The following is a 13,161-nucleotide window of genomic DNA, read 5'->3' on the forward strand; positions in this document are numbered from 1 at the left end:
TTGCAGGGTTATCATAGAATCATAGAATTATAGAACTGGAAGGGACCCCAAGGGGCATCCTGCGATGCAGGAATTTTAGCTAAAGCATCCATGAAAGATGGCCACCCAACATCTGCTTAGAAACACCCAAGGAAGGAGAGACCACAACCTCCTGAGGGAGACCGTTCCAGTTGCTTAGAGTGACCACAATCTGACACACACACGCACACACACACACACCCCATGTTTGTAGTGAGACCCTAAAATATTCAATTTGGGGAATCCTATAGCTAAACATGATCCAGAGTGTGGGCAGGGCTTCCAGTGAAAATGAAGTTGGGCTTGTAAGAGAGAAAACTTAGATAAAGGCTCAAGGGGAATCAGAAGGAGAATAAAGAAAAGTCCTTGAAACAATAGACTTTGTTATTGCATCAACAGAGAAGAGAGATCTGTTGATGAACTAACAAAAGCTGGCTCACCCAGAAACAGCTGAAAAGGTATCTTAAAAGCTCAATGGATGGACTTTGGGTGCTCTTACAATCTCATGATTAATCCGAGCCCTGAAGATTGGACAAGAAAAGTGGCCCATGGCACAGGGTATATTTTCTGCAAGAAACTTTTCAGGCACAGTGTAATAAATTACCTCACTTTAGCCTTGATTCTGATGTTTGGCTGATTTGTCTAAATCCCTGGTGATTTGGCAAGAATAAGAATAATTATAAGGGGGAGATGCATCACCTGAGTCTCTGTGTGGCTCAAGGCACAGGTGCAGACCTGGAGGAAAACATGAGAACACGAATGCACAGAAATGGCTCCCTGGTCTTTACCTGGGCCAGCTTATGGGGGGGGGGTCAAAGGTCAGCTTGACCTTTATATGACAACATACTCTTTTAATGTTCCATAAATGCCAGCAAAGTAGGGTGAACCTTGTTTTCCTTTATTATCAGAATCATAGTGATTTATTCTCCCCAGAACTCAAGCGATATTTTTCGTAATTGTCCAAACGTCTGAATGAATAGCAACACAGTGTCATTCATTGCACTGTGCAGGTGCCCGGGGGAGAGAAATCTGGTGCACAGAAAATCCTGTGTCAGATAAATACTGAGTCAAGATTCAGAGCAGCTGAAGTAGCTTTAACAAAAAAGAATACTTACCCTCCAAAATATCAGCAAAAGAGCACTTGCAATTAACACCCCAGTTATAACACCAACATCCATGTCCGAACATTCACCCTCCCTTCCCTACAAGCTCAGTTACTCAATGGATCTGGTTCTGCTAACCATAGAATAGATGTAATTCAAATACATTCTGAATTACACTTGCTGCCTTTATGTCAGGCACTTACACTGAGCGCAGAGGGGTAAAATGTGTGCTGAAGTATGTGTTTAGATCACCAAGGAAGAGCCATCTTAGCTGCAGCCTTTGCATATGGAAAAAGGATTTTGTTTTGGTGGAAATAATTCTGGAATCCCCCTAGTTATATGATCTTTTTGTAAACGGCTTTGAGCAGTATATAAATTATATGAAATCATCTCTGTAGTTCCAAAGTTGTGAATTAACCAGAAAACAAGCATCATTGTTCTGTTTAGTTTTAACTTACTGATAACCAGATTGTTCCTGGCCAGGGGTGTTAATTTGAATAAAATATTGGTAGGGGGAAGTAAGTCTCGCACCACATAATCAATCACAAGATGCGACACATGCATTCTATTTAGATGGTAATGCCCATCAACTTGGTGGGGGTCCCTCAAATATTTTTATACACACTGCCAAGGCTTGTACCCCAGGGATGTCACTGAAAAAAGGCAGCAAAAACAACGCGGGAGGCAGCAGCTACATGTTATAAGATCATCCTGTTTGCCATAAGGTACAAGTGCTGTGGGTTGCCTCCATTGGTGGGAGAGATCATTGTATCTAGCTGGTCAGCTACTGCCTGCCTTAAGCAGGGCACCCCGGGGTCAGCAAAGTGCTGACCCACCATGGTCCACCTGCTTCAATGGGTGCATGGAACTCAGAGTATCACTCGACAAGTGGACTGAACTTCTGAACTTCTCACAGTCCTTTTTTATTTCAATCGTTACAGAGAGAAGCTATAGAACCCAGCCTCTTGGATAATGGCGTTGTCCCGGGTGAATCTCCACCCCCATCTCTCCCACGTTCTCATTTGTCATGTTCATTGTCTCCTATAGGGGTGCTGCTACATGCCCTCTATCTTTGAGCTCTTTGCTCTCCTACTTTTAAGGCTCTCTGGGTTCTGGGAGATGGAGGATCTGGAATGTTTTCTAATGACAATGTGTCATCTGAGTGTTGTTCCAGATGTGCCATGATTTCCCAGCTTTTCTCCTCATCTACCTCTGAGCTGCTACCCCCCTCAAACCCCTGTTTTAAATCTATACGGCCTTCCTTTTCCTCCTCCTTGGAAGGGTCAGGATGGGTTGGCTGTCTCCACGATTCCTCTTCTGTGTAGTCCCTGATAGTAGTAGTAGTAGTAGAAGAAGAAGAAGAAGAAGAAGAAGAAGAAGAAGAAGAAGAGTTTGGATTCGACATCCTGCCTTTCACTTCCTTTAAGGAGTCTCAAAGCGGCTAACAATCTCCTTTCCCTTCCTCCCCCACAACAAACACTCTGTGAGGTGAGTGGGGCTGAGAGACTTCAAAGAAGTGTGACTGGCCCAAGGTCACACAGCAGCTGCATGTGGAGGAGCGGAGACGCGAACCCGGTTCCCCAGATTACGAGACTACCACTCTTAACCACTACACCACACTAGTAGGTGTGCCACCAGGGCAACTAGGACTTTGCTGAACACTCTCAGTGCAGAAATGAGGCCAAAAGGCAACACTTGGTGTTGCAGGTGGAGGTGTCCATAGCAGAACCTGAGGTCCTGCTATGTCCAGTCAGTGGAGAGGAGCCATTCAAGCATAAGAGCTGTTGTTCAGTAGCCTTTGGGGAAACCTTTTGTTCATTTCTTGAGTGGGTCACTCATTGCAGGCCACTCCATAACTACATTATTAAGATGATTATTTATTCCTTGGATCACTGGGGACTTGTTACTGCCAACAGTCAATCGACACCTTCTCTGCCCTAACAAACTATTTGGGTGCCCCATTGACCTTGGCCAATAGGTAAAGGTAAAGGTAAAGGTACTCCTGCCCGTACGGGCCAGTCGTGTCCGACTCTAGGGTTGTGCACTCATCTCACTTAAGAGGCCAGGGGCCAGCGCTGTCTGGAGACACTTCCGGGTCACGTGGCCAGTGTGACAAAGCTGCTCTGGTGAGCCAGCACCAGCGCAGCACACGGAAACACCATTTACCTTCCCGCTATAAAGCGGTACCTATTTATCTACTTGCACTTAAGGGTGCTTTCGAACTGCTAGGTGGGCAGGAGCTGGGACCGAAAGACGGGAGCATACCCTGCCGCGGGGATTCGAACCGCCGACCATGCGATTGGCAAGTCCTAGGTGCTGAGGTTTTACCCACAGCGCCACCCACGTCCCATGACCTTGGCCAATAGCTAAGTGCAAAATGTGCCTGGAGCCTGGGTAATTTTGAACACTGTAACACAGAACAAAGCTAAGACCATGGGACATTCAGAAAGTATGAAGCAATTCAGCTACATAAGAGCATGAATCACTCCCATGACCCTGAGCCCCCTCTTTCACTTCATGGGGCACACTTGGCTCCTTGGTATACTCCAGAGCTTAGGGTGAGGAAACCAAACTGAGAGACAGCTCAAATGTGAATGCAGGGAAAGTCCGGTCAAATGCAACTGAACGTGGGTGGAAGGAGATGGCTCCTGTGTGATGGGTTTTAGAAATCACATGTAGGGAAAGTTCTGCTGCGCTCATCTCCTGCTTGTGGGCTTCCCTTTGGGGCAACTCATTGGCCATTGTGATTACAGGATGCTGGACTTGATGAGCCTTTGGCCTGATCAGCTCCAAGCCTCTTAAGAGGGCAATAAAGATCAGTCAAACTCGTTTCTCTCTCTCCTTGAACCACGTCAGTCTATTCAGTAAACATGTTTTTCTCTTGCTCTGCGCCTGCTCTTCTGAAGTTCCAGAGGAATCCTCTCTTCTCTTTACACTTCTCTGAACCACCATGATCTCTTCTGATCCTCTAAGGGATCCTCACACCCTCTGTCCTCAATTATTGCATTTGGGAACCATCAGGTAAACATCACAATTAAGGGCAGCTGGTGGTTTATTTATTCCACTGTGTCTGTTCCACTTGTCCTATGTGCCACAGAGTCCTTAGGGCCAATATACAGGGCAGGTGAATTGGGGAGCTAAGTTTGTGTGAATCAGAACATAGGAAGCTGCCTTTTTGATCTTTACTGGCAGTAGCTTTCCAGGAAGGGGACATCCTCAGCACTACCTGGAGAGGTGAGTCAGGATTGTACTTCACACCTTCTGGGGGCAAAACAGATGCTTGTCCATTGAATTTTTGGCCCTTCTCCTCAATCCCCCTTTAACCCTGAGGCCACAGCCAGACGCTTCACTTTATTTGTAAAGTAGCTGCAGCTTCTGATTTGCAAGAATGTGGAGCTTCTTCTGAACAGCAGTTAGTGGGAGGAGGAACAGGCACAAGCAAAGTGTAGCCAAGAGACCCAGAATGATAACATTGTTTCTGGTGATGTCTCTCGCAAACTATGGGCTGCAGCAGAGGGTAAAGTGCCCACCGACTGAGATCACCGATATACTTTCTGCTGTGAATTTTTACCGGCCAGCAGACCACCTCATTAGTGGAATCATATCTCCAAGATTCTTTGAAAAGCAACATTACTTCACCTTTTCCAGAAACCCCTTCATCAGAATTCATAGGTAAGTAATGATGTATTATATGCCTGTTGTCTTTATCCATGGAGTTTTCTTGGCAGGGATACTGGAGTGGCTTGCCGGTTCCTGCTCCAGGTGGATCACGTTTGGTCAAAACTCTCCACTGTGACCTGTCCATCTTGGGTGGCCCTGCATGGCATAGCTCATAGCTTCTCTGAGTTATTCAAGCCCCTTCGCCACGGCAAGGCAGTGATCCATTAAGGGTGTTCTTGAAGCTACCAGCATAAGTTTGACCAAACTGTGGGAGGCAGTGGAAGACAGGAGTGCCTGGCGTACTCTGGTCCATGGGGTCACAAAGAGCCGGACATGACTAAACAACCAAACAACAACAATGATGATGTAAATTATTTCTGCTTCCTTCCCACTCTCCAATTCTCTTGAAGTACCTGGGTCACCCCTGTTTTCTGGTAGCCCTAATAAATCATTGGCTCCTCTTTTTTTGTTGAGGAAGCATCTCATTCAGTGGGATGCAATGCAACTGGGAGATCTGGGTAGGAAGATAATGTTACACAAAAGCACCTTTTGCTTATAAACCTATAATATGTAAATAGCTGAAGCTGTCATGGGTCCTTCCTGGGGGTTGAAACAAGCATGGTTGTTAATATACTTTACTGTATTTATTTAAATATTTTTGTATGTCTGTTCACTTGGTGAAAAGCAGTGCTTCAAAGTATTTTATAATGCAATTTAAGTAATTGGTAGTAGTTTTGATGTGTGCTGCTCTCCAAAGAATAAATTGTTCTCTGAAATGTAGGAAATGCTGCGCAATGTGTTTGAGCTGCAGGTCTTCTGTAGTAAGTGACGTTGGAACTGCACAATTATTTCACCCACGCACAACAAAATCTATGCAGCTGCAAATTGTAAATGACTACTGTGCTTCATCATGTGCAAAGCAGCCTGTGGGCTCAGTTTGGCTCCAGGACCATTTTCTCTGGCTCACAGCACAGCCCAACATAGCTAAGACTTCTTGGCTGCTCTGTGGGGCTGCTCTTCCCATGTCCCCATTAGAAATATGCAGATCATTATTTGGGAACCTGTTTTGTGAGACATTGCCTGGGAGGTAGTTTGATACAGTGATGGCTGCAAACCACTGGACCTGGAGGGCATCTGAGATCAACAGAAAAGGGGCTGATTTGTGTTCCAGTTTCCCCTCCTCTCTCCCCCTTCCTTTGATTATTACAAAAAAGAATGTGACTTTCATTTTCACGGAATTGATGGTAACTGTGTGACACACTATTTTTGCAGCTGGGTGGATGGGAGGAGCGCACATGTTCTTTCATTCTCCCTTGCTGTTCAGGAAATAAATAATAACCCCAGGCTCTTACCAAACATCACCCTCGGCTATAGCATTTATGATACCAGTTTTCAGGGAGGAATGACTTCCGATGCCCTGATAGACCTGTTTGCTGGTGGGAAAATCAATATTCCAAACTACGGGTGTGGAAGAGAGAAAAAGCTGTTGGCTGTTCTTGAAGGGGGTGAGTCCGACATCTCCACACACATTGCAAGCATGTTGGGCATCTACAAGATCCCACAGGTAAGAACTGGGTTCAGGTCCTCCTCCTCAGATGCCAACCCTGCTATAACATACATTGTTGCCAGGTTCTGCATAACAGTGTTTAAAATTCGATGGATGGTGACCTGTGCCATAAACTAGATTTAATGAACACCCATATTGGCCTCATTGAGGGGCAGTATTTCAATATGAGTAGGAAAATGAGAGTACCCCTAGACTTTTTTTAAAAAAAGCACTGGCCATTTCTGTTTATATACTAACCTTTTATGCTCTTCCATTTTTTTTAATACTCCCAACCCTTCTTTTAGATTCTTTTAGCGTTTTTTAGATTCTTATAGTCTTTTATACATACCTTCTGTTTTAATAATTTTAGCTTTCCAAAATGTTTTACAGGTTTTAAATGATTGCTCCCCACCCTACTTATGCTGGTCTATGACTGTAATAAAGACTGGATTGGGTTTAGGTCCAACACACCTGGCAACATATGCCACCTAGTCAGACAGTAGGGAAAACTTAGGATGATGTAACGGATTTTACATTGTAAAGGTAAAGGGACCCCTGACCATTAGGTCCAGTCGTGGCCGACTCTGGGGTTGCGGCGCTCATCTCGCTTTATTGGCCGAGGGAGCCGGCGTACAGCTTCCGAGTCATGTGGCCAGCATGACTAAGCCGCTTCTGGCGAACCAGAGCAGCACAGGGAAACGCCATTTACCTATTTATCTACTTGCACTTTGATGTGCTTTCGAACTGCTAGGTGGGCAGGAGCAGGGACTGAGCAATGGGAGTTCACCCCGTCATGGGGATTCAAACTGCTGACCTTCTGATTGGCAAGTCCTAGGCTCTGTGGTTTAACCCACAGTGCCACCCGCGTCCCACTTTACATTGTACGATGCTTTAAATCATTGTCTTTCATGAAGTGAGGAACCATATTTAGAGATTATTGCAATTAAGAGTTATAAAAATTGATTATTATTTTTTAAAAAATACTATATTAAAAACACACACACCATGTGAGGTTTGCTCCAATTAAATTTGCCCTCCTCTTTCACAAAGAAGTATCCACTCTTAGTCCTTAAAAATCAAACCACCAGTCTCTTTCTTTCCTCACCAGCTCAGTTATGGCTTTGTTCTTAATGATAAAGCCCAGTTCCCTTTTGTCTACTGGATGACTCCAAAGCAAGACACTCAGTACCAGGGGGTGGTCCAACTCCTCCTTCATTTCCGGTGGACGTGGGTCGGCCTCTTTGCTCCAGACAATGACAACGGAGAAAGGTCCCTGAGTACCTTGACGCCTCTGATGATCAAAAAGGAAATTTGTATTGCCTTCACCGAAAGAGTAGAACATAAGACTTGGCTCTGGATACCCCATGAACTACCTGCCATATGGAGAGAAGTCAATGTATTTGTTTACACTGCAGACTCTCAGTATGGACTTTTTATCATCATAGAGGTGGAATCCTTACTTCAAAGGGTACAGTGTGGAGGAGGGAAAGTCTGGATAACCACAGGTCTTCAGAACAAACTTGGATCATGCAGTACCGACTGCTTCCGATATGCCCATGGCTCTTTGTCCTTTGTAATGAAGACCAAAAAAAAGACGAACAAGGATTACTATGGGCCAGTGACCTCGCTTAGTTTAAGCTGCTCAGAAAAAATATTTGATTGTTCATATTCAATGCCGGACTTGTCTGTGAGGGGTTTGACAAAATGCAGGGAGCAGGAGAGACTGAAGTTGCTGCCCCAAGAAGACATTGAGAGAATCCAGTCGCAAGACAGCTACGTCAGTTACTTGAGTATCCAAACTGTGGTTCGGGCCTTAAATGCAGCATATTCATCCAGATCCAAGTGGATTTCAATTACGGGAGGAAGAGGCAGGTTGGAACTTCAAAGGCTAGGGGCATGGCAGGTATGTTCATTCAATATTACAAAATGCAGTTCATTGTCCCAGCTCTGGAATCACTATGCTAGGACCACAGGAAGCGGCCTTTAACTGAGCCATACCATTGTTCTACCTAGCTGAGTATTGTCTACCTTGACACACCAGCAGTTGTTCTGCACAGTTTTTGGAAGGGAAACTTTTCCAGCTCTGCCTGGAGATGAAATAGGAGATTGAATTTGGGACCTTCTGAGAGCAAAGCAGATGCACTTCATATAGCAAATTTATAAGCCACCTTTCATCACATCAATGTATCCCTGGGTGGTTTCCATAAGAATGCAATGAAGAAAAAATAGGAATGAAATTAAAATTAATCCAATCACATTGTTTTCACCTGCTGGCAGAAATCCATCCAGAGTCCCAGTTGTGGTTTTATGTTCTCTCAATGCTGGAGTTTCCTCTGTCATTCCAGCTTCATCCTTTCTTGAAAGAAGTCCGCTTCTATACTAATACTTCAGCTGATGGACAGTACTTGGATGAGGATGGGGCAGTGGCCGCTGACTTCGATATCGTGAATCTGGTGCTGTTTCCTAACAACTCTCTTGCTAGAGTGAAGATTGGGAGAATAGAGAGACAGGGGTCCTCAAATATGAAGTTCACTATTAATCCGGAAGCAATTGTATGGCCCAATCTATTTAAGAAGGTAGGGGAAATTATATCTGTCATTTTATTAACTATGGCATTTGCCACGCTCTAACAACATTTTAAATAATACATAAGTTGCTTGGACTGCAATCTTGTGCTCACTTCTCTGCAGCTAAGCCCCAATGAGATTAATGGGACCTGCTCTTGAGTAAACAGGTATAAACTTTAATCCAAAAGCACAATTGCTACTGACACTTTCTCCTTGGTGTTCAATCTCTTTACGTCTAGATAGTTCCTTGTTCAAGATGCACCGAAAGCTGTCTCCCAGGATTTGCCAAAAAGGTTCAGGAAGGGAAGCCACCGTGCTGCTATGATTGTGCTCCCTGCTCAGAAGGGACCATCTCCACTCAGGAAGGTAGGGGAGGATCTCAGAGGAAAGGACTTTTGATAGGAGGATGGGGCTAATTCCTGAGTCACTCCAAACATGATGTTAGTAATGGCACCTCATGAATGAAATACCCTCTTCAGGGAGGGCTCCCCTGTTCCCACCCCCAGCACCCATGTGGTCAAGCATGTAGAATCAACCTGTATTTAATGATGGTAGCTTTTCTACAAAATTTTGATTTGTGGTTTTTATATAGTTATTTTCTCATTTCTCATATTGGCTTCTACTACATAACCCATATAATTTTAGAGATCTTTGAAATCCACCCATTCATCACTAAAGACTAACTCATATGAAACCTCAACGATATAAGTACTGCTCAATAAAATCAAAGCCTCCTGTTCTAAGAGAAGCCTGTGGGAATGAGTTGATGGATTCAGTCTTTTCTAGTTGTGAATGTTTGCCTCTCTCCTTCCCTACAAAATAATCTTCTTTCCTGATTTCTCCCATATTCCCACCTTTCTTCAGAATTGAAACAGCATAAGACCATTGTAGGTGTGTGACTGATATTAGGATACTGAAGTGTCTTTTCCTCTATGCAGATGCTGATGAATGCACCAATTGTCCAGAAGATCAGCATCCAAGTGAGGACCGAGATCAATGTGTCCCCAAAGCGATCGTCTTCCTGTCCTATGAGGAATATTTGGGGAGCCTCCTAGCTTCCCTTTCTCTCTTCTTATCCTTAACCACAGGCTTTGTGTTAGGAATCTTCATTAAATACAAAGAAACTCCCATAGTCAAAGCCAACAACAGGGACCTCTCCTACATCCTCCTTGTCTCCCTCCTGCTGTCCTTCTTGTCCTCCTTCCTCTTCATTGGCCGTCCCAGGAAAGTCACCTGCCTTCTCCGTCAAACAGCATTCAGCAATATCTTCTCAGTTGCTGTCTCTTCTGTGCTAGCAAAAACCATCACTGTGGTGCTGGCCTTCCTGGCCACTAAGCCAGGGAACAGGGCAAGGAGATGGCTGGGGAAGAGTCTGGCCAACTCCATTGTCATTTCCTGTTCCAGTGTCCAAGTTCTCATCTGCGCCATCTGGCTGGGGGCCTCTCCTTCATTCCCAGATTCTGACATGCATTCCCAGCTTGGAGAGATCATCCTGCAATGCAATGAAGGGTCTGTTGCCATGTTTTATGGCTCCCTCAGCTACATGGGCTTCCTGGCTGCCATTTGCTTCATGGTGGCTTTCCTGGCCAGGAAGCTGCCTGGAAATTTCAATGAAGCCAAGCTGATCACCTTCAGCATGCTAGTATTCTGCAGCGTTTGGGTCTCCTTTGTGCCCACCTACCTGAGCACAAAGGGGAAATTCATGGTAGCCGTGCAGATCTTCTCTATCTTGGCCTCCAGTGCTGGGCTCCTGGGCTGCATATTCGTTCCCAAGTGCTACATTATTATACTGAGGCCAGATCTGAACATGAGAGAGCATCTGACAAGAAAAAACTGAGCATGATATTTGATTCTTAGCTCTAAGGGTATCGTAGAATTGTAGCATTTGAAGTTCACACCGGAATCTTGACTGGAACCACAGCTTGTTGTTGGGATTAAGGATTGTTGTTGTTGTTAAGGATGTAATAGAATCAAGAAAATAGTTAAAAAGTCTCATGGGAATCTACACATTTATGAATAGTTTGGAGAAGAGAAATATTTTCTGCTAATGAGTCTTGATGAGGGGCAAAAGCGCTACAAGAAAAGTTAGTACATGGAAGAACATTACTTGAAGTTTTGGTTTGGGTCATTGAGTTTTGGTAGTCAGGAAGGAGATGGGTGGTTTTTGGAGAAGTAAAGTTGTCAGGCTCAGACATGAAGAAAGGGGAACTTTACCTCATGTAAGCAGGGCTTTTTCAGCTGGAACTCACAGGAACTCAGTTCTGGCACCTCTCAGGTGGGCACCATTGCCATTATAAGAGAAAGAAGGGTGAGTTCCAGCACTAATCTTTCTAGAAAAATAGCACTGCATGTAGACATGTCCTGGTATTTATGCTAACCAAAGGGAACGTGAACAATTTGACATCAGAAACTATGCTTGGCAAAAGCAAATGGAAAGTATAGAAGCTGGTGTTTTTATGCCAAAAGGTTGTCTCCTCCTCAGAAATAGCTACATCTGGACAGAATCGGCCTCTCTGGAAATGTATTTGCTGTTTTGCATGTGTCAGTTTATATTGCTCTCTGTTGCTCTTACCTTCAGATTTCTTGTCTGTATTAGGGATTCAGATTCCCGAAATAAAATCTCCTTTTATCACCTATTTCTGGTGTCTTCCTGTATGGTCCTAATAGCTGGCAAACCCCTCACCAGTCTAGAACCAGTTTAGAATCTTTGTGATCAGTGGAAGAAACTGTCTGCAGTCAGACATCTCAGTTTGATTATGTGCCAATACAAATGACACCCTTTTTTTTGCTAGGATGTATGTATGTAAGTATCTGGATGCGGGTGGTGCTGTGGGTTAAACCACAGAGCCTAGAACTTGTCAATCAGAAGGTTGGCGGTTCAAATCCCCACAACGAGGTGAGCTTCCGTTGCTCGGTCCCAGCTCCTGCCAACCTAGCAGTTCGAAAGCACGTCAGAGTGCAAGTAGATAAATAGGTACCGCTCCGGCGGGAAGGTAAACGGCGTTTCCAGAAGTGGCTTAGTCATGCTGGCCCCATGACCCAGAAGCTGTACGCCGGCTCCCTCAGCCAGTAAAGCGAGATGAGCGCCACAACCCCAGAGTCAGCCACGACTGGACCTAATGGTCAGGGGCCCCTTTACCTTTATGTATGTATGTATGTATGTATGTATGTATGTATGTAGACACAGACACAGTCAAAGGATCATATTCCCCCTTTGAACTAAATGCTTAAAAAAAAATCATTCCTCAGTGGTTTTAAGTTCTTCCATTAAATAAAATAAATTGTATAGACCATTGAAAAAACACCTCTAAGTTGTTTCCATGAAATAAACAACTTGTTTACAAGTTCTGCCCTGCCTGTGACCTTCCCAGAAGTGTCTGATACACCAATGGGAGATAAAGATAAAGGTAAAGGTAAAGGGACCCCCGACCATTAGGTCCAGTCGTGGCCGACTCTGGGGTTGCGGCGCTCATCTCGCTTTATTGGCTGAGGGAGCCGGTGTACAGCTTCTGGGTCATGTGGCCAGCATGACTAAGCCGCTTCTGGCAAACCAAAGCAGCGCACAAAAACACTGCTTACCTTCCCGCCTGGAGCGGTACCTATTTATCTACTTGCACTTTGACGTGCTTTCGAACTGCTAGGTGGGCAGGAGCTGTGACTGAGCAACAGGAGCTCACTCCATCATGGGGATTCGAACCGCTGACCTTCTGATCGGCACGTCCTATGCTCTGTGGTTTAACCCACAGCGCCACCCACTGGATGCTTAAATAGATGGTCTAATCCACTTGCAGGGCTCTCCTTAGGTTCTTGTGGGCAAAGTTCAGGCCCAACTCCCCACCCCTTGACTCCTGTCAAACTTTGAAAATGCACACAGCAAACATGTATGAGCCATGCAAAGACTCCAGGAAGCTGCAGAGACTAATCTTCTACCACGTATAATTATCAAAATCATAGTGATTTATTCTCCAGAAAGCTCAAGAGATATTTTTGGAGATGACCTAAGCATCAGAATCAAGAAGAGCAAAATGTTGTTCATTGTACTCTGCCTGAAAAACAGTTTGGTGCAGATAATATTTCCTGTGTTGGAGTCAGACGGAGCTGAGGTTCAGAGCAGGTAAAGGATGGGACGGGAGCAGGAGATGCCTGAATGACATTTAATTCTGCCTTAGCTGAACCCCACCCAGACTGGGAGAGCCACTGCAGCTTGGGTCTTGCAAGAGCTTTTGACTTCTGCTGTGCTGGCTCTGGAGGTGAGAGGAGCTACTGA

At 44.9% G+C, this 13,161-nt stretch overlaps 1 protein-coding gene across 1 annotated transcript; it reads left to right on the forward strand.

The window, feature by feature from the left end:
* Nucleotides 1–4,584: 4,584 nt before the first annotated feature.
* LOC310758174 (vomeronasal type-2 receptor 26-like) lies at nt 4,585–10,731 on the forward strand (the record flags this gene model as incomplete). Its single annotated transcript, XM_083604103.1, has 6 exons — nt 4,585–4,793; nt 6,054–6,345; nt 7,436–8,230; nt 8,673–8,903; nt 9,134–9,260; nt 9,833–10,731. 6 exons carry the CDS (start codon nt 4,585–4,587, stop codon nt 10,729–10,731), a joined length of 2,553 nt encoding a protein of 850 aa, XP_083460229.1.
* Between the last annotated feature and the right edge of the window lie 2,430 nt (nt 10,732–13,161).

Source organism: Podarcis filfolensis (genome assembly GCF_964270895.1).
Source record: "Podarcis filfolensis genome assembly, chromosome: 2".
NCBI lineage: Eukaryota > Metazoa > Chordata > Lepidosauria > Squamata > Lacertidae > Podarcis > Podarcis filfolensis.